Genomic DNA, 22,180 nt, shown 5'->3' with positions numbered 1-22,180 from the left:
GAATTTAGCTCAGTGGTTTCGCCGCCAAGCGCAAGGACTTGAGTTTGATCCCCGGTACCAAAAAAAAAAAAAAAAAAATTAGCTTATTGTTATTAATGATAGTCACTATATTGTACAGTTGATCGCTTAGAAGTTGTTTTTAAATAATGTTTTGTCCAAAATTGGATTATGGAAATTTTACATAGTTGGTAAAGAACAATTGAATCTGATGTTTATTTTTTGAGAGAATGAGGTACTTTTCTTGGAGAATGATTTAGTTTCATTATTTTTACTTTTTCTTAAGGAAAAATAATAATTTATCTAGCAGAGGAACTTTCTTTTTATAATGTCTTTGAATTCTTTTTGCAATTGTCAGTCATTTGATCTGAGCATGTTGTTGTAGAAGAATAAGATAATTTATCTATGAAAATTTTCCTTATTTTCCAAATGGGGCTTGCTATAAGAATCAAATGAAAAAAATGTGAAATCATCTTTATGTATAAACATCTTGTATTTATTAAACACAGAGTTAAACCACCAGGAAGAGGAAGAGGATTGATTGATGTTTTATTCTGAAAAACCAGGTCGGTTTATGGATTGCATAGATACAATACTATGTTAACTTTGGGAAACCAGAAAGCGTTTGCATTTTATTTGAAGATAGAAGAACATATATGAATAATGGCTAGAAAGGTGTTTTTCTTTTAATAATACAGACCTAAGGCCTATCTGTGGTAGAAGGAATCCTTTAGTCATATTTAGGTAGATGTCAGTAGTGAGGATTCTGAAAAAATGTCACTTGGAACAGAGAAAGGGATTCTATTATTAGGGAGGGGCACTCTTTTCATTGTTAACAAGTGTGAAATGTGACAGTGGTACTTTTAATAGGAGTGCCAGAATAAAGTTTATTATTATTTTTAAAACAAGTAAATAATAAGAAAAGTAAGCTTTGTTATTAGCCACTCAGATACACCTAAAGCTTGGCACTTGAGCAATATAGCATAGCATCTGAATTATAAACTTTCTTTGGAACATTTTGAAATGTAAACTGTGAAGAAGACTTTGAAGCAAAACAAGGACCAGGAAAACTTCTACAGTGGAATGTCTAGGTAAGTTGCATGTGAAAATGTAAGTTCTTTCTGTCAGCTTCTAGAGGGTTTGCCTTCCTCCCTAGCTTGTAGGGCTTTTACTTTCTTTGGAGAGGATCCCTGCTGCTAAGCTTAACTTCTGCAGAGATACAGTGGAAGTTCCAGGAGACGCCTACTGCGAGCAGAAGTTTTTCCCCTTTTAAGACCTTAAGAGGGTATCTGTTCTGTATTTTAAATGACTGTGTAACCTTGGGGTTGCTCTTTCAATTGAAACCCACAAATTTCATTGAGGATAATTTTGTTGGGGAGTACTGATCATTGTTAATAAGCTTTGTTAATAGGCCTCTACTTCAAAGGAACCCTTGAGGCTTTTTTTCCTGGCTAGTTTAGTCTACCTGTATGAGCTTAGTTTTCTTTTATTTTGCATTTCTCTTAGCTGTTTCAGATCATTTATTTAATTATTCAAGAGTCAGGGCGGGGGAAAAAAAAAGGTAGCTGGAAATAAATGCATCTAGAGATTCTTAGGTGATGTTCTTAAAGCCACCTCTCACTACAGAGTGGGCAGGAAGGCAGAGTGAAGTGGTGAGCATCACTCACAACTCTCTGCCTTTCTCAATTTTTGTGTGTTTTTTTCACCCCATTTTGTTTGGTCACTTGTGTCTGTTGACCAATTTCCTTTTGAAACTATGATTTTCCCTCTGCTCATGAGATCAGTCATTTATAACTGCCTCACTCACTGAGTCTCTAATTACATCCATGCTATTTTATAGTCTTTTAAAGCCAGTTTTCTAGGTTTTGGTAATTTCTAACAATCTTTAGAATATTTCTATTTAATTTTACAAACTTGTCTCCCAAATTTCCCATTTTTCTCCCATTACATTACCGTGCTCCTGCATTTAAAACCTAGAGACCTGTTGAAAGTCATTTATCCCTTTTACCAAGTCTGTTGTGAAATCATGTGTCTTCCTATGTACAGTCTTTCCAGTTGCTGTGCTTTATCCATTTATCCATGTTATTCCAAGTAGATTTCACATCACATCTAAACTATTTCAGTAGCCTTTCAATTGGATCTTTATCTAGGTCACCTTCTTTCTAATCTAGCTGGTACAAAGTGGTCAGATTAGTTGAACTAAAATATCGCTTGTTTTGCTGCTTTCTTTCCAGAGATCACAATTTTTCCCCATTACTACTAAGATCAAGTTTAGGGTTAGACATGGAGGAAGCCCAGTTTCCTGCTCTGCTTGATTCCCCACTGCACTTCTAGACCATCTCCTGCCTGAAGTAGTGCTGCACAGTCCTCTTCACATACTGTGCCTGTCCTTTTCTCCTCACCTCTGCAAATGTTCTGGGCCATAGTGGTGGTTTGACTGCTACTCAGTGTCCAGATGTCTCTGGACTTGTGCAGAAAAATTTCCTTGATTCTTCAGTCTGGGTTGGTTTCTTATTTCCTTGAAGGAAAAAAAAAGTTTCTTTGTGGATGTTTTTCATCTTTCGCCAAATTGCTTAAAAGTTCTTTGAAAATAGAAACTCTACCTGTTCTACTTTGTATTGGTACTTGGGAGTTTTTAGCTGGGTATTCAGTAAGCATTAAATTAGTGAGATTATTAAATAAACTCAACTTATTTGTTAGTACAGAGATTTATGTGTTCGGAGATGGTTTTATCCTTTGAAATGTTGTTCCCTCGTGAGTTTATCAAATTCAGTTTGAAGTGAATGGCTTAGCAGTTGCTTTTATTTCTTTTTAATTTTTTTTTTGGTGCTGGGGATCAAACTCGGGTCCTTGAGCTTGCGCAGCAAGCAGCGAAACCACTGAGCTAAATCCCCAGCCCTATTCACTTTTATTTTGTAAATTTCACCTTTTGATAATTGATATTCTCTTTAAAAATCATTGCTTCCTAGGCGATTTAGAAGTTTCTCAATGTTTACAAAAGTATGAATGTTATTCTGAGAAACTAGTTAGTGTGAATTGAAGTTCCCAGGAACAGCAAATCAGTGATTCTCACCTCCATGTTTGCCAGACAAATGTGTATTTGAAAGTCAACATTGACATTCTTTTAAGATGTTGGGGGCCTGGGGATTTAGCTCAGTGGTTCCGGTGCCTGCCTCGCAAGTGCAGGGTCCCAAGTTCGATCCCCGGTACCAAAAAAAGAAAAAAGAAAAAAAAAAAGAAAGATGTTGGAAGAATGGTATTTGAATCAAGATAAGTGATGAGACTAAAACACTTGAAATCAGACCTAAGGAAGGACAACTGAAAGTTGATTGTGTAAGATCAGCCAAAAAGAATTGGAGAAGGTAGGTACAAATAACCTGTATTAATAATAGTCTCTACTTGGGCCAGGGATTTAGCTCAGTGGCGCTGCACCTGCCTCACAAGCGCAAGGTCCTGAGTTTGATACCTGGTACCAAAAAAATAAAATAAAATAATAAAAACAGTCTCTACTTGAACCTGGAGGATATTTTTGTGGTGTGTGTGTGTGCGTGTGTGCGCGTGCATGTGTGTGGAGGATGGTTGGGATGAAAACAAGGACTGTCAGTATTGCTAAAATTTAGATGCTACTAAAATAATGCTTTTGAATATTTTTATTTTCAACTTTGAGTTTACCTTTATGGAAGGTACAGTAATTGTGCTTGCTGCTGTCACATGTCTTTGTGCCACTGTAAAAAGCAGAGTCCTAAGCTGGAAAGACAAAGCAGATGAATAAGGCATTTTATGTATGTTCTAATTAAAGACACTACCTGGTTGGAAAGTTAGCTGCACATGTTTATATGTGTGCTGTTAAGATAATGATGAAGAGGGGGCTGGGGATTTAGCTCTGGTTTCGCTGCTTGCTGCGCAAGCGTGAGGACCCAAGTTCGATCTCCGGTTCTGGGGGAAAAAAAAAAAAGATAATGATGAAGAGCAGCTGATCATTTGGGGCCTTGACGCAGAAAAGTCTGGCAAGTTGATAGGTAGATAGATAACTACAAGGAAAGCCAAGACAAACACACACACACACCCGTGACAAGTTGCATTCAGAGACAAGGAAATACTGAAGGATGAAAGGGGCTATGAATACAGAACATGCAGAAAAATCATGTATCTGAGCACAGACTTTGTATAAGACAAAGACTCCCTAAATATTATTCATGGAGAAGGTACTTAACGTAATTTAAGCTTTCTTAAAAGCTGTGTAAGAAAGATAATGCATGTAAGTCATATTGGAAATTATATGCCTCCACTCTAATCTTGATAAAGCTAAACCTGCAGAGAAATTCTTTGAAACCCATCAACAAGGAAAAACTCTCCATCATAAGGAAGCTTTTAATAAAAGGTAGAGAATTCAAGCTGGAGAGAAACTATGAATGTGGAAAGATATTTATCCAGAAAGCATGCCTTGTGCATCAAAGAAGTTACACTGGAGAGAACCCTTATGAAAGCTGTGAATTTGCAAAAGCCTTCAGCCAAAAGTCAACCTTCGACCACACAGAATTGAAAAGCCCTATGAATGCAATGAATGTGGGAAAACCTTTATCCAGAAGGCACCACTCATTAAACATTAAAAGATTCATACAAGGGAGAGACTTTATAAAAGTATTAAAGGCGGAAAATCTTTCAGTGTAAAATCAACTCTCATTGTACAACTCAGAACTCCCATAGGAGAGAACTGTGAATGCAGAGACTGTGGCAAGGCCCTCAAGGGAAAGACATCTCTCATTAAACATCAAAGAAGTCATTTAGGATAAAAAATGTAAAGCCCATGAAAAAACCTTTAAGTGAGATAACTGTCCATTAAGTTATATGTTGTCATAGTGTGCCTCCAAGAATTCATTCAAAATAATTTTGTAAACCATGAATCAGCCTTCAAAAAATTGCTCAGCCTTCATTAGATTTAGGAAAACTTAATGTTATAATATTCAAAACATGGAATAAACATGATAAATTCTTCACTCAGAAAAAAAAAAGATAATGATGAAGAGTTGGTCCAGAATACCACTAATAAAGATGATCCTTTTCAGCTCTTTGAAGAAGTAAGCAAAATACCCACAAATATGTTATGGTGAGAGAATTCACTTTTTAGTATTCTTTTAAAAAATTTTCCCAGGACACTGAATAGTACTTTCTGTATTTCTCCTGTGTATTTTAATCAAAGAACAGTATTTGTATGAGTTTCATTTTGTGTGTGGTTTTTGGTTTTGTTTTTTAAATAAAAGACAAAAAAGACTACCTTACTTTATTGCTCTTTTGCTTTTGTTACCTTTTTTAGCAATTAAGTTAGGGGCAGGAAGTTTGTTAAGTACCATGGACTATCTGCAAAGAAAATCTGTCAAGAGCTACCTGGAGGTTAAAATAAACTAACTTATTTAAGACCTGTAGTTTGAAAACAAGGAAAATGATAGAAGTAGGAAGGATAAAGTAATTGAAACTTAGTGGCTTTGGCCGAGGATTTAGCTCAGTGGTTCCGCCGCCTGCTGTGCAAGCGGGAGTTTGATCCCCGGTCCAAAAAAAAACACCAAAAATCTTACTGGCTAACTTGAAAATTCTTATTGTTTTTGTTTGTGTAACTTTTTAGTAGTGGGCAGATGCTTTTGTGACGTGAGATTGTTTTTATTTTTTGCTGAGTAAGGAACATCATTTGAGAGGAAAGTGTTATTTGTAGTGCTTGAATGTTATTCTTGAAAACAATTTCTTTGCAACTAAATCCAGAACTTACTATGAATTAATATTTAAGACTTAAACTTTAAGTATAGTTTAAATTCCAAGGCCTGCATTTAACATAAGTTTGCAGATTGGATTTAATGATCGGTTCTTTTCTTCATGATTAAGTGCCATTTCTGAGGACTGTATATGAGCTGTTGAAGTGAGCACATTTTTTGATAACTGTAAACAAAAAATATCATAGATATTGTCTTATCTGAGCATAACCTTCTAGGGCCTAGAAAATCCCTTAAACAAGAACATAGTGAAATAATCTTAGAATAAGATTCTGTCTTCAAAAAGAATATATATCTTGTAGTAGCACATTCTCATAGCATTATCAGAAATCATGTCATATATAAATACCTTTATATACTTAAGATTGATGTCATTTAAAGTCTCCCAGATCTTGGACCATTTTTATAGTAAGAGGGCTATGTTAGTTTGACTTTATGGATCCCTTCTAACACAAATGGTGAAATAATCAGTCTGCTTTCTAGTTGGGATGTATATTTTAAAATAAGCTTTTTAATGAAGTTAGCTGAGATTTGGACCACTGGGAGGTAGAATTTTATATCTTGCAATGATCACTCTGTAGTTTTTCTGTAGTGTACAAGGTAGCTAGAACCTTAAGAAGGTCATAGCATCTCTTCATGATAGATTTTGGAAGTCTGGAAGATAGTACCGATTTTTTCAGATTGAATTGGAAGCTTGCTTTTCTTAAAGTTACTTCTACACATTAATCCACAAGGAAAATTTCTTAGTAAGTCTTATCATGTAGCTTGGTTTAGAAGCTCCCCTAGGATCTTGCTTGCCTTCCCTTTATTCCCCCAAGAATGTGTCTATGTGCGGTACTTAGCATCTGACTAAGGGTGTCTTAGGGTATGTTCAGAAGTTTTACTGATGAAGCACTGGCTTATTCAGCTCTGGTATTATCTACCATGTGTAACATATGAAAGAGAGCTGAATCTTTTAGTTATTTTCCCGACTCTGAAGAGAAGGGGAGAGATTTTTCTTAAAACTGTCAGTGTTTTACTGTCTTCATCTTTTTAGATAGACATCTAAAGGAATAAATAATGAGTTGATGCTAAATTGTTACAGCTTCTGGTCCTAGAGCCCATGTCATGCCCATTCTCATTCGAGCAATGGTTAGGAAAAGACATTATACCCACTCACTCCCACCCTGACTTACTAAAATTAAGCCTGAGAACAAAACTTTAGTGATTAGAAATACCACGTACTTCATTCTATTACCTTTCAACAAGAAATCAGAATGTAAAGTTGAAATTTCCTGACCAGGAATTTGGAAGATTATGATGTAATACCCTGGGCCTTGATTCCAGAAGAAGGAGCTCTCTGAATATGGGTTTACTAGTTGGTGGTGAATTCATGAGTCGCCAACTATTAGGCCTTTATGTCCAGATATTATCTTAATTTATGGAGTAAGGTCCCTGAGTTCTCCTCTTTCCTTCCACAGGGCAAGCAGGAGGACTTCAAGACGACAGTTCTGGAGGGTATGGAGACGGCCAAGCATCAGGTGAGGGTGGCGTTAGATGCTTGCCACTTAGTAGCAAGAGCCGCCAAGTCAGGGAGTGATGCTTGCAAGTGATTTTGGCTATAGTACCCACATTTAAGCCAGAAGCTCAGAGGAAATCTAACCCACAGGAGAGAGTAGTAGTATAGGAGAGCATACCAGAACAAAGGCAAGCAAAACCTGTCAAAGTCCTCAGGCCGATCTCAGCCCTCCACTCTTCTTCATGTTTTTGAGGAGATGGCGGCACTTTTTTCACCAGCAGCCTTTGCGGTAAAAGTGAACACGATATAAAAATTAGAATCATGGGACCTTTAAAAAGAAATACAGCAATATTCACAGGGAGGAGAAGCTACAGACTTGGAAGTGTTAAAAAAGAATTGAGGTATTCTAGAATTAGTGAGATGAATTATGCAGGCCATTGACATGTTTTTAGATATGGTTATGTGATGTTGGACACATTTTTTTCAATTACTATTGCATAGTTAATCATATTATGGCTTAATTGGTTTCTCAGGCACAAATTATCTTTAAAAAGTCCATTCAAAGTGCTTTTTCTTTTCAAATCAAAGAGTATAGATTTTTTACTTGTAGGAAAAAGTAAAGAATTTATAGGAGCCACCATCTGGAAAAGTTAGTTTATTCCAAGAATCCAAAGTAACATGTCTAGATTTCATTCTTTGCCTCTTGAAGGATATTTTGTGTGTTCAGTACTCAAAGCTGGTTTATACCTGCATTTTGATAGAATTGGAATGGGTATTACTTCACTGTTGTAGCCTCTCACTTTTCAACTAAGTTTCCTTTAACATTATTTGTCTGTTACAATTTGCTTATAGTAGGTCCTGGGAGTGTTTGTGTTTTACTGTCTTGAATCGGGATAGTTTCATGTTAATACACTAGGTGGTAGTTGAAGGGATCTGAAATGTTAGAAGTAGACTTTTTAAAATGTTCCAAGAACCAGAGGTTTGTACTCAGTATCTTAGAGGAGTTGAAATCCTCATTCAGAGTCTGTTGTCCATAGCAACAGACTTCAAGAATGTTTTACATCAAATTATGTCCAAGTAAATCTTCAAGAATGTTTTTCATCATATTAGGTCCAAGTAAATCTTCGGTGGAACTCTTAATGGAGCAGAGAGAGTCTTTTAGAAATTTTTATCTCAAAGAAATTGAGTTTTCTTGTTTTTTGTTTTGTTTTATGATGGTATTTGGTCTTTTGCTTATGTAAACAATATGGTATATTGCTGAAAGTAAAAGTAGACTTTCATATAAAACTGGTGCTCTTTTGAGTTACTGTTAGTAGAACATGAGTTTTAAGTGTTTCCAGGAGTAGTGGTGACCCTTCGAGCTTTCTCTTCAGGTCTTTGTCATGCTCAGAAGCATGCATTTGTGGGAAAATCAAGAATTAGAAACATGCTTATAAGCGATCAAGATTCTTCTCTTAATGAAACCAGAAGACTCTCACAGGTGTCTTGAAGCTGAGATCTTATCTTGACTTCTTAAAAATCTACCTCCAGTTAACACTTACATCCTAAATGTAATTTAGCTAGAGCTAAAAGGGAACTTGAGATCATCTTCTCTAGCTTCCTGCTTTCAAACAGATAGTATTTACCTATTTTATGAATTAGGACCTGAAACCTAAAGAAATTTAATGACTTGATCAGTGATAAAACAACAGTTGTGGAGAAGGAATGAGAACCCGAGATCTTGCTTCTTAGTATATAGTCTATTCCTTACACTGCTAGAATTGTTCAAAATAGACATTCACCCTAAACAAAGTCTAAAGTGTAAGAAATCATATGATTCTTTGTTTTTTCTCTTTCTTCCTCTTATTCTTCTTCATGTTTAAACTATTACAGGACTTGATATGGTACATCTCTAGTGTATTAATGTTGTCTTTTTTATGAAGATTCCTTAGCCGCCTGTTTTCACTGTTGACCCAGAAATCTGGTTCTACTTTATCTACTTTATTAAAAAAATTAAAGGCAAGTAACTCTCATAGAGGCCTTTGATTTGAATTTGTGTGTGTGTGTGTGTGTATACACCTCTGTTGCCTGTGTCTTACCAGCATCAGGAAAATTATTTCATGGAATAGTGGGCCTATAATCTCACCTGCTTCCAACTCGCCTTTTCTCCCTCTCTAGTTGACCTACCTCAAAAGATCTTAATTCTCTTAAGTATTTACCTACTTTTTACTATGTTTTTGGAGAAAATATGAGCCCGTTAGATGTATAGAAAGGGCTGTCTGCTTTAGCATGATTGCATTCTTGAAGGTAATAGAGGAATTTCCCATATGAAGTGGTGAGCAGGAACAAATTGAACAGAAGACAAAATTGATATGTAGGCAGCCTTGAAGTTTTTAAAAATTTTATTCTGTTAATCACATCCAAACACCGAAGTGCAAAATTATGTTCCAGAGCTAAGTGTAAATTACTATACTATACTATTGGTACTTAAAAAAAATAAGGATATTATTAAAGTCAAGTATATCTTAAGAGGTTCTTTTCTGTAAAGAGTTACTTACGAGTTGGATTATCCAAAGTGGTCTCTTACTTCACTATAAGAAATGTTTTGATTTAACTTCTGAATAGTTTGGGTTCTAAATTAACTTTTTTTTTTCTTTGAAAAGGATTAGGCTTTTCCTCTGAATTTTGATAATAGTCTTCATTTCTTAAAATAATAGTCTTTATCTCTAAACAATAAAAGGAAGGAGATAATTACTGATAGTTTTTAGGGTTCATTTTTCATTTAAAAGATTAATATTAGAGTTTAAGGATAACTAGTTTTTAAAGATGCTGTGTGAAAGATGGAAAATAATATTTCAAGTATATGTTACTATCACAACTTTTAGCTTCTTTAATTGTATTTGTTTAAATGTTTGATTTAGAAAAATACATTGAAATTACCACATGACTTATATAAATAACATCTTTGTTACATATTCTTGTTTTTTGGTACCGGGGATTGAACTCGGGACCTTGTGCTTGCAAGGCAGGCAGCGGAACCACTGAGCTAAATTCCTGACCCTGATACATAGTCTTAAAATTCCCAAAATCAGAAATCTGTGTTTTGGTAAAAATACTTGCATTGAGGAACTAACTGTAATATGAAACTTAGCAGAGTTTTTTTCTATATGTTTTTTCCAGTGGTCATTAAAAAATAATACTTTGGAATAGTGACCGCTTATTAAACGTAGAACATAGTATAGTCAAAAAAAAAATTTTCTTTTGGTCAGGGAGAAGTGGAGTTTAATAGAGCTAATTGATTTTCATGTTAATAGTATACATTGAAGTATACTGAGGAGTAACCTAGAGATACTTGGTTCAGGTACATAGGGTTAATGTGTAGATAATGTGAAATCATTTTGGTTTTGACTTTTGGTCTTTATTTTGATTTGGGGATAGGTTACAGGGGACATCAAAGCTGTATGTTTTGAAATTTTCACATTTACTGAAATAACCTATATTTCTGATAGTCAGCATTTCTTTTCTTGTCTTAATTTCATACTTGTAACAATATGGCTTTCACTGATTATTTTTTCCCCTGAAAAATAATTAATTGTACTGACAGTAGTTTTTGTGGTTGGTTGTTGTTCCGTACAGTCTTTAGTTTTAGATTGGGATTAATTATACATAAGGATTGTTGATTTTATTTAGTAATATAAAACATAGTATTTATGCCCTCATTTTCAGCAGTGGAAAGCCTTTTTTCACCTTCCAAGAACTGTATTTCTTAATGTGTGCCCCATGTTAGTGTGAGGCACTTTTGGCTGGCCTCTTGTTAACCATTATTTTTTAAAGTAGTGTTTGCCATTTGAATATCTTTGTGGAAACATGCTCCTCTGTAGCTTAGCTACAGTTTTCTAAGCTAAATCTTTACTTGCCTTGTTCATTTTATTTTCCCAGTCTTACTAATATCTTTCTGTTAATTTTACTTCCGATATCAGTGCTTTCAACTTATTTTATGTGCTTTAAAATGATTAAATATGGACATCTGGTACCTATTTTGTTGCTTAACATATATTTTCTTCAATGATACTGAGTTTTGAAACTCTTCAAAGTTTGCCTTGATTTTGGGGGAAAGATGGATGCTGGAGATTGAATCCAGAGCCTTTGAAAGTGTTAAATATGTGCTCTACCATTGAGCTGCACCTCAGCCCTCTGTCTTCATATTTTTATAAACTGTAGTAAAGTGTATTTTTTTAGGAATATGAGGGCAAAATATGCAAATGTATTTCTTGAAATTTTTTTTTTTTTGGTACCAGGGATCGAACTTGGGTCCTTGCACTGCGAGGCAGGCGGCAGAACCACTGAGCTAAATCCCCGGCCCTAAATATTTTATAAAGTTGTACTTACGTACTAAAAATACTTAGTAAGCAATTTAAAGAGTTTCAAAGCTGGGTATGGTGGCACATACCTTTAATCCCAACACTCAGGAGGCTGAGGCAGGAGGATTGCCACAAGTTTAAGGCCAGCCTGGCTACAGTAGTGAGACCCTGACTCAAAGAATTTCAAAATAACAGTTATCTTGTATATAGTATATGTGTACACTGTATGTATTATATAATACATGTAACAATTTAAATGTAGTATATGTTCAAGCATTTCTAATGTTTCTGCCAGAAATAATAAATTTCTCACATTCTGTTGTAGTCTGGTTAATTTCTTTCACTGCTTGCTAGCATTGAATAATGAGAACTAAAGGGCACTGCTATTGACAGGATATGTGTTTTCTACTGTTGATTATTCAGCCCTAGAGCCATCTTTCTCTTCTATGCTGTAACCCTAGAAGAAGGCATGTGACTGCGTTTTCTGCTCACTACCTTATTGCTTTCCTGCTCTAGTGTACATTAATGTACTTTTCTTTAATCTGGTTTCCTTTTTTTTTTTTTTTCTTTTTCCTTTTGGTGGTACTGGCCATTGAACCCAAGACCTTTGCACTGAGCTACATTCCAAGCCTTTTTTGATTGTGTATTTTGAGACAGGGTCTTGGTGAGTCACTAAATTACTCAAGATGTAGCAGGGTGTGGTGATGCATGTCTGTAATCCCAGCGAAAGGCTAAAGCAGGAGGATCACTTACCTGGGCTACATAGTGAGTCCAAGGCCAGCCTGAACTGTACATAGGGAGACCCTGTCTCAAAAAAAAAAAAAATTGCTGAGGTTGGGCTGGAACTTGCTATCTTCCTGTCTCAACTTCCAAAGAAGCTGGGATTATTACAGGTACACACCACCATGCCTGGCTAATCTAGTTAACTTTAAAAAATTGTATGCTCTGATGCTGGGCATGGTGGCACATGCCTGTAATCCCAGCACTTTGGTGACTGAGGCAGGAGGATTGGTACAAGTTCAAGGCCAGCCTGAACTACAAAGGCTCAAAAAAAATTTGTATGCTGTGAATGATGTTCATTTTAATTAGAACATCAAGTATAAAGTTACTTTATAGATGAAGACAATATTATGTCTTCTTATGCCTAAAAATGTGTATTTTTCATACGTTAATAAGCTATAAATTTTAATTTTTGTTTTTTGAGTCAGGGTCTGGCTTTGTAGTTTAGGCTGGCCTTGAACTCACTATGGAGCCCAAATGGCCTCGGCCTCCTGAGTGCTGGGATTACAGGCCTGTGCCACCACGCCCAGCCAAATTTTGATATGTTCAACTCAAAAGAGTGGTTGATTTATAAGGAAGTTTTACCTTTTGAGATAAAATGAAAGGTGTTTGTTTAGAATGGAGGTGAGATCAGTCTGTGAACAAGGCAAAGCTTCACAGAGTTCTTAAAGCAAAAAAAGGAATTTCGAGACTGTCATTCCTAGTTTTGTACTCATTTGCACTTTTCCTAGCCATCCTCTGCTTTCTTTGCTAGGTGTGGAGGGTGCAGCTTTCCAGAGCAGACTTCCCCATGACCGGATGACCTCTCAGGAAGCAGCCTGTTTCCCAGACATCATCAGTGGGCCTCAGCAGACCCAGAAGGTTTTTCTGTTTATCAGAAACCGCACAGTAAGTGTCCATGCTGGCCATTTTCACCTGCATTGTAGAAAATGCATATGACTTTTATAGAGAAAATGAAAAAAAATAGGAATTTTTAAATTTCTATAATCCTGTTACTCCAGAGATAACCATTGTTTTTTTATTTTTCTTCTTTCCCACTAGTCCCTGGTATCCACACACAAATGCATACATAAATGAAGATACTAAATCAAATAGTATAAAATGTTAACAATTTTTTCCCCCCATTAACTTTATTGGTACATTTTAGATATAAAATACAGTTACATTCATCATTGGGATCTTGTACTATTACATGAGTCTCTTGGTTCTTATTTTTTTTCCCCTTCCCTTGCCCTCCCTTCACCCCCTCCACCCTTCCCTATTTGCAAAGACCTTGTTTCCATTTTTTTCCTCTTCTCATATTTTTTCCTTTCCTTTTTTTCCCTTCCCCTACCCCTCCCAATTCCCCTGCTCTTTTAGACCTTTTCTTCCTGTTACACAATATCAGTTATACATTTTTAAAATTACAATATCAAGATCTAGGAGACATTACCACAGATTTTACAGAATTTAAAAGGATATAGAAAGTATATTACAAAAATCTTTTTTGAAATAAATTTGACTACTTCTAAGAAGTAACTTAGAAGACAAATTAATAAAACTAACTCTGGAGGAAATATAACATTTGAATAGCACCTATTAAAGAAAGTATATTCCTAGCTTGAAAACCTACCTATATGACAACAGCAGGCTCATAAACATTTTAACTGATAAATTATATCATTTAAAGCAGAAAAAAGAAGGAACACTTCTCCCCTCATTTTAGGAGATCAACATTGTGCTAAGCCTAAAACTGGATAAAGATAATAGAAAAAAGTATGAACATAGATAGAAATTTGTTTAACAAAACAAACTATTAGAAGTCAGATCTGGCAGTATGTAGAAAGTGGTTTTATTATAGGGATGGCAGTGTTGGTTCAGCATTGGAAGATCCACCCCCAAAAGTCATCATTTTAACAGAGGAAAGGAGAAAGCCATAGGATCCTGTCACTAGTTGGAGAAAGAGTATTGGACTAAATTCTACAGCTGTTCATGGTAAAAGCTTATCAGGAGACTAGAAGTAGAACAGAACCTTCTCAATTGATCAAAGACATGTACTCCGTACTTCCAACAAAAACTCCTTCTATGAATAGGAGACAGTACAATGCTTTCTCCCTAAAGTGGGGAACAAGGGCATATATGCCTACTCTTCATCTGTCCATTAGACTTTGAAACATAAGTCTAAACCAAAATAGTCTGGCAATAAAATGACACAACTAGGATAGGATTGGCATGGCAGAAGCAAAATCTTTATATGTAGATGAAATGATCATCTACAGAGAAAATACTAAGAAATCTCTGGGAGTCCCTAGAACTTGTACTTGAATTTAGCAGGATTAGAAAACACAAGGTATATATAAAAATTCAGATCTGTGTATACTTGCTATAAATGAAGAACTGGATATTGAAATTTAAAAGTTATGTAGGAGTACTAAGGACCCAGAAAAGCCAAAAACAAAAACAAAAACAGTGTTGGAAGACATTTAGCACCCAATTTTAAGACTTCATTTAAAGCTACAGTAATCAAGGCAGTGTTGGTGTAAGGAAAGACATATAGATCATTTGAATAAAACAATCTAGAAATAGAACCACACATATATGGTCCACTGAGTTTTGAAAGATTATTTAACATTAGCATTTTATAGAATATAAACTCAATTCAAGAGCCGAGGAAGAGATAGCAAACGACTATAGAACACCTGGTATCCGTATATAAAAAATTAACCTCAACCCTTTTTTTCCATACATGAAAATAACTTGAAGGGATCTATGAACCTAAATAAGAAAGCCTAAAAGTATGAAACTTTAAGAAGAAATTATAAGGGAAAATATTTATGAATTCAAGGTAGGGAAGAACTACCTAGGATACAAAAAACATGATGTATAAAAGAAAAAAAATTGATAAATGAGATTCCATCAAAATTTAGAACTTTAAATGACATCATTAAAATGAAAAGTAGTCCTTAAACAGACCATATTTACAATGCATATAACCTATGAGCAGAATATATACAGAATTCTTAGAGCTCATTAATAGAGAACCCAATTAAAATGTAGACATAAGAAGATGATAAATAGCCAGTATAGCACAAGGAATGGTGTGCAATTGTAGAATCAGAAAAATACTAATCAGTACAATAATAAGATTGAATTATACACTCATTAGGGAGATGAAGTCAAAAGTTTTAAAAGCCTTGTCATGAGTTTTTCTTTTTGTTGGATTCTCCCCCTTTGCGTTTAATTTGTCACCCCCAATGGATTCATTCTGCTGGGTTTCCTGGGGTTGTGATCCTCATTGTCTTTTCCTAGGGTATTGTCTAAAATTTTTTGGAGTGCCGCTTTTGGTATTCATGAAGTTCCTGAGGTGCTCTTTATCATGAAAGTATCTTATTTCTCCATCAATTTTGAAAGATAGTTTTGCAGGGTCCATCAATCTGGGTTGGAGGCTGTTTTCCTTTAGGGCTTGAAATACATCCCTCCAAGCTCTTCTTGCCTTGAGGGTTTGCATTGAGAAGTCTGCTGTGATTCTGATGGGCTTTCCTTTGTATGTGATTTGTTTCTTTCCTCTCACTGCTTGTAGAATTTTATTCTTCTGTTGAATTTCTGGAATCCTAACTATTATATGCCTATGCGTAGATTTTTTTTGATTAAGGCTAGCTGGAGTCCTATATGCCTCACTTATCTGTATGTCAAGTTCTTTTCCCCTGCTTGGGAAGTTTTCTGCCATCACGTCTGTGAGCAGTTTTTTTTATATCATCTGCATTCTTTCCTCTTTCTTCATTGACTCCAATCAGTCTTATGTTATTCTTCTTTGCATCGTCTAGCAGCTGCTGGATTGATTTCTCATGTTCCCTTACAATTTTAAAGCAATTTTTCTTTTCCTCCTCACGAATTGCAATCTTATCTTCTATGTGTGAAATTCTATCCTCACATTGGTTCATTCTGCTGCGCAGACTTTCGATGGAGTTTTTAATCTCTTGGAAATCTGTTTGCATCTATTTTATGGATTCCATTTGTTTCCTATGTTGGGATTCCATCATATTCCTCAGATCCTCTATTTTTTAACTGTGTCCTCTCTAGATTTATTAATCATGTCTTGCACTATGAGCACAATCTTTGCTGTTATCTGAGTAATTATTTCTGATTTTATTTTTCCCAGATCCTCTTTTGTTGCCAGTTCAGAGAGTCCAGGTGGTTGAATATCAGAGTGTTCCATCTCGTTTCCCTTTGGGGTTGCCGTAGGTGATCTGGAAGTCTGTTTTTGAGGCTTGTTTATGTGTCTTCTCATTTCCATGGTGGGGGCGTTGCTTCTGGTGCCCACGTGGCTCACCTTCTGTGCCCTAGGAGCTTGGGATGGCAGCGGGGGAGCTTCCTTCCGGGTGCTGGGACTGGCTGAGCTTCACTGCCCTAGGAGCCTGGGATGGAGGCGGGGAGCTTCCTTCCGGGTGCTGGGACCGGCTGAGCTTCACTGCCCTAGGAGCCTGGGATGGAGGTGGAGAGCTTCCTTCTGGGTGCTGGGACCAGCTGAGCTTCTCTGCCCTTCTTGGCCCTAGGAGCCTGGGATGGCAGCGGGGGAGCTTCCTTCCGGGTGCTGGGACTGGCTGAGCTTCACTGCCCTAGGAGCCTGGGATGGAAGCGGGGAGCTTCCTTCCGGGTGCTGGGACCGGCTGAGCTTCACTGCCCTAGGAGCCTGGGATGGAGGTGGAGAGCTTCCTTCTGGGTGCTGGGACCAGCTGAGCTGCACTGCCCTACGAGCCAACAATTGTTGAATCTAGATTATATTCATAAAGGACATCAGGGACTGGAGGTACAGCTCAATGGGAGATGGCTTGTCTAGCATGCACAAGGCCCTAGATTCAATATCCAGCACAGAAAGAAAAGAAAGAAAGAATTTTTTTTTTCTTTTTTTTTTCTGGTACCAGGGATCGAATTCAGGACCTTTTGCTTGCAAGACAGGCACCGGAACCACTGAGCTAAATCCCCAGCCCACAAAGTATTTAATAATGAATATTAATACAGGCATAAAACTATTGATTTTAGAAGCTGTATATATAGCCAGAAGGCTTCGTGGATTGCTGAAATATCACATTAAAGAAACAAGTATAATTCATTTATTTAAACTGGAAATGGGAGTGTGTGGTTAACATATGATTACTGACAGGAAGAGTCCAAGCATCTTTTTCTGGTTGCTGGATATAGATTAGATGAATAGTGAGGAAAATACTGCTACATATCCATATTAACAACTTAGGGTTTTGCTTTTTCTTCTGAGTACAAATCATTTCTCTTTGGCTAACCTGATATTAAATCATATGTGATAGAAATAAAGAAAAAAAATTTCACCATGAAACAAAAGCTTATATAACATATGTCTTTATTGGTCGCGCACATTAGGTGTGGCAGCAACACAGTGCTTTGGAAACAAAACTGAATAAGGCCAAGAACCCTAGGGTAGACACTGATAGCCACTACCTGGTGGTATGACTGCAGTCTTTCAGCCTCCTAGGGTCTCAGAGTGGTGGCCTAAACAAAGAGGGAGCTTGACCATAAGGGATGGGTTCTCAAATTCTGTTTCACACTATGAGATACATTAATTTGTAACTCTGGCATTGATGCATTCCATTGGATATGAAAAAAATCTGAGACTGCAGATTAGTGGAACAGCCAGTCCCCAAGAGAAAACTAGTTGTCATTTTATTGCTGTGGTGGGGTGGGAGGTACATACCACTCCTTGTCTGGAACATGCAACTGCCGTGATCATAAATGTGGCAACAGAAATGAATTAAAGAGGCAGAATTTAAAATAGAGGAAGATGGTTTGTTTGGAAAAAGGACAGAAAAAGAGAGGATAGCTACTCTGAAGAGTAGGGGCATCAGAAGTGAATACTCCGAGATAACCATTGTTAAATACTGTTTTTTCTTTGGGTACTTTTAGAACTATATATAAAATTTTGTTTTTACACATTGAGACTCTATTTGGATGTAATTTGGGGATCCTTTTCATTTATAATTTCATAATACCCATTAAGAATCTTTATTTGAATACGTAAAAAATTGTTTTGTTTTTTACTTTTTGTGGTGCTGAGGGTTGAACCCAGGACCTTGTACATGCTAGGCAAGTGCTCTACCACTAAATCCCCAACCCAAGAAAAAATTTAAATAGTAACCTTGTCTTTCTCCCCAAGGATTTAGAAAAAGACTTACCCTCTTCTTCTTACCTAATTCAGCTTTCTTCATTGGCTGAATGATTAATGTCTACACAATACTTTTCCTGAAAGTTGCGTCCTAATTTAACTGTTAGACATTTAAGTTCCCATTTTTGCCTTATAAGTAAGCTCTGAACAACTGTATATATTTTTTATTCTACCTGTGCAGTTACTTCTTATGATGGAGATCTAGAAAGGAAACTACCTTGTCAAAGGATATGAGTGCTTTTTTAGGCTTGAGGGCAGGATCAGGAATCAAACTTTAGGGCCTTGTGCTTGCCAGGCAGGTGTTAAGCTGCTGAGCTACCTCCTCAGCCCCTCTTTTTAAGTTTTGATACCTATTGCCAGGTTGTCTCTCAGAAAGACTGAAATCGGTCAACACTTGTGCTCTGGTGCTGCTCCCACTTTTGCTAATACAACAACAATTTGTGCTGCTATAAAGGCGACATCATCTCAGTGCTTTCTATTTCTTAGATCACTAAAATTGATTGCTTTTTTATATTTTTTAGTCGTTTGTATTTCTTCTGTAGTTTTTTCCATGTTTCTTTGTTCATTAAAAATTCTGAAGCCATAGAATTGAGGAGGCAAGGTGCTTTTTAGCCATCAGTAACTTCCATAATTTTGCAAAACTGCTGTCAAATTTCGATTATTGAATATCATGTAGCCAGTGATTGGTAGGTTGTATTGGACTTTCCAATACAGAAAATACTGATTTTTAAAACGTGAATGAGAAATTTTTAGTGTGTTTCTGTGGCTGATTTGTCTTACATATCAGTGTAGCACATCCATATTTCATCTAAGTAGATCTTTTTTAGACAAAATTGTCTTTTGTTTTATCTGAAGGGAGTTTATTTGAATTTGAATCATGGATTTATACTGATTTCCGTGTTCTCTGATTGATTTTGTTTGACCAAAAGTCAAGATTTAGGGAAGAGTTGGCTCAGTTTAGAGTTGTGATCTCTGGCTGTAAATCAGAATATAAGTAAGCCATTTTCTTCTGTAAGAATTGTATCCGTTCTCTAATCTTAAAATATGTATTTTGCCTCCCAGTTTTAAAACTATAGCATTAAGATTATTGAACTGCAAGATCTGACCTGAGCTCCATTTGATAGGATGGAAGGAAGAAGTTTGGTGTGAGGGTTGATGCTTGGGTCAATGTGATTGAAAAATACAGTAAATGTTAAAATTTATTGCAGTGAGACACACTGCCATCATTACTCCTCAGAACACTCACTTCAGACACACGAATCCCATCATTCTTGTCACTTTCTGAAGCAGTTCTGGAAGTCCTCTTTCATGAGTGTGTTTAGTCGCACTGTTGTGGCTGCCTCAATGTCCTGAATTGATTAAAAATGTTTACTTTTCATGGTCATTTTGACTTTGGAAAAGAGCCAGAAGTCGCATGGTACCAGATCTGATGAATAGGGTACATGAGGAGACACTGTATTGTTTTTATAAAGCTGCCTTTCTGTTGGATGGTAACAGCAGCAGCATTCTCTGTATTTTTTTATCATACTCCATCATAATACGTATGAAAGAGGACACTTGTAAGAATGATGGGATTTGAAGTGTTTGAAATGGAAAGGGGGAATGTCTTGAGGATTTATGGCAGTATATATTTTACTGTTATAAATTTTTTAAAATTTAAAAATTCAGGGCCATGGTTTTACTGAGACATGTCCTATGAGCTAGCATGTGGTCTATTCTGGAGAATGACCCGTGTGCAGCCGAAAAGAATGTGTATTCCGATTTTGTGGGGTGGAACCCTGTAAACATCTATTAAGTCTATTTGTTCAATGGTTTGGTTCAGTTCTAGAATTTCCTTGTTAACTGTTTGTCTAGATGATCTGTCTACTTGTGATAGTGGGTTGTTGAGGTCCCGCACTACAATTGTGTTAGTGTTTATTTGGTTTTTTCATGTCTATTAATATTTGTTTTGTATAGTTGGGGGCATTCATATTTGGTGCATATCTGTTTAGGATTGTCATCTCTTCCTCTTGGATTGTTCCCTTCACAAGGATGTAGTGACCATCTTTGTCTCTCTTAGTTTTGGTTTGAAATCTACCTTGTCTGCAAATAAGATTGCTACCCCTGCTTTCTTCTGGGTTCCTGTGGCGTGGAGAACTGTTTTCCGTCCTTTTACTTTCAGTCTATGAGTTGCTTTTTGAGTTAGGTGTGTTTCTTGTATACAGCATATTGTTGCATTTTCCTTTTTAATCCATTCTGCCAATCTATTTCTTTTGATTGGTGAATTGAGGCCATTAATATTGAGTGTTATAATTGATAGATATTGATTTATCCTTGTCATGATGTTTTACTTTTGTTGGCTCTTTTATTCCTTATTTTTTTCCCCCTTTCCCTTTAGTGTCTTACCTTGCTTGGTGGCTTCCCTCTGTTGGGCCTCATGGAGTTGTGGCCTTCATTGCTTTTTTCTAGGATATTGTTTAGAATTGCTTGTAGTTCTGGTTTGGTGTTCATGAAATTTCTCAGATGTTCTTTGTCATGGAAGTATCTAATTTCCCCATCGATTTTGAAAGATAATTTTGCAGGATACAACAGTCTAGGTTGGAAGTTATTTTCTTTTAGGGCTTGAAATACTTCACTCCAGGCTGTCCTTGATTTGAGGGTTTGTATTGAGAAGTCCGCTGTGATTCTGATGGGCTTTCCTTTGTAGGTGATTTGTTTCTTTTCTCTAACTGCTTGTAGGATTTTGTTTTTCTGTTGGGTTTCTGGGATCTTGACTATTATATGTCTAGATGTAGATTTTTTTTGATCATGGCTAGTTGGAGTTCTATATGCCTCACTTATCTGTATGTCCAATTCTCTACCTTTGTCTGGGAAGTTTTCCACTATTACTTCTGTGAACAGTTTTTTTTGTGTCAGTTGTGCTTTTTCCTGTTTTTTCATGGACTCCTGTCAGTCTTATGTTATTCTTCTTTGCATCATCTAGCAGTTGTTGGATTGATTTCTCGTGGTCCCTTACTATTTTTAAGAAATCTCTATTTTCATGGTCTCTAACCGCAATCCTGTCTTCTATATCTGATATTCTATCTTCAGATTCCCTTAATCTGCTGTGGATACTTTCAGTGGAGTTTTTGATCTCCTGAATATCTGTTTGAATCTGTTTCATGGATTCCATTTCTTTCTTATGTTGGGTCATCATAGTTTCCATTTCTTTCTTATGCTGGGTATTCGTGGTTTCCAGCATGTTTCTGAGCTCATCTATTTTTTTATCAGTTTCTGTTCTAGAGCCTCTAATCATGTCTTTCACTCTGCTCACCATCTCTGTAGCTATCTGGGAGATTATTTCTGCTTTGAATTTTTCTAGAGCCTCATTCATCTGTTTTACTTCCTGTGCTGTCAGTTCCAGGGTATCCAAGTGGTTGGTTATGGGACATTTCCATCTCTTTTCCCCCAGGATTTACCCTTGGTTGGGTGGAAGTCTGAGTTTGTGCCTTGCTTAAATGTCTTCTCATTTTTGTTTTTGGTATTGTCCTTGGTTTAACTCCTGGGTTGATAGTTTGAAATTGCTTATTATAGGTATCTTTGTTGCTTGTAATTAGAACCCTTATGGAATGATTGCTTCTTAGGTGTCTTCCAGATATAGCTGGTCTTTAAG

General features: G+C 36.4%; 1 protein-coding gene across 2 annotated transcripts in view; it reads left to right on the top strand.

The window, feature by feature from the left end:
• Kdm1a (lysine demethylase 1A) overlaps positions 1–22,180 on the top strand; it is a 76,896-nt gene that overhangs the window by 23,652 nt on the left and 31,064 nt on the right. Inside the window, exons 3-4 of one of the 2 annotated variants that reach the window (XM_004850542.3) lie at positions 7,220–7,279; positions 13,132–13,265. In XM_004850542.3, coding sequence (XP_004850599.1) covers positions 7,220–7,279; positions 13,132–13,265 — 194 coding nt within the window. The remainder of the gene's footprint in view (positions 1–7,219; positions 7,280–13,131; positions 13,266–22,180) is intronic. The other variant, XM_004850543.3, reaches the window with a different exon arrangement.

The sequence above is a fragment of the Heterocephalus glaber genome, unplaced genomic scaffold (assembly GCF_053883595.1).
Source record: "Heterocephalus glaber isolate CG9 unplaced genomic scaffold, H.glaber_assembly_v1.0 deba00001452, whole genome shotgun sequence".
NCBI lineage: Eukaryota > Metazoa > Chordata > Mammalia > Rodentia > Bathyergidae > Heterocephalus > Heterocephalus glaber.
The sequence above is the reverse complement of the archived record's forward strand: the minus strand, read 5'-3'. Positions and strand labels throughout refer to the sequence as shown.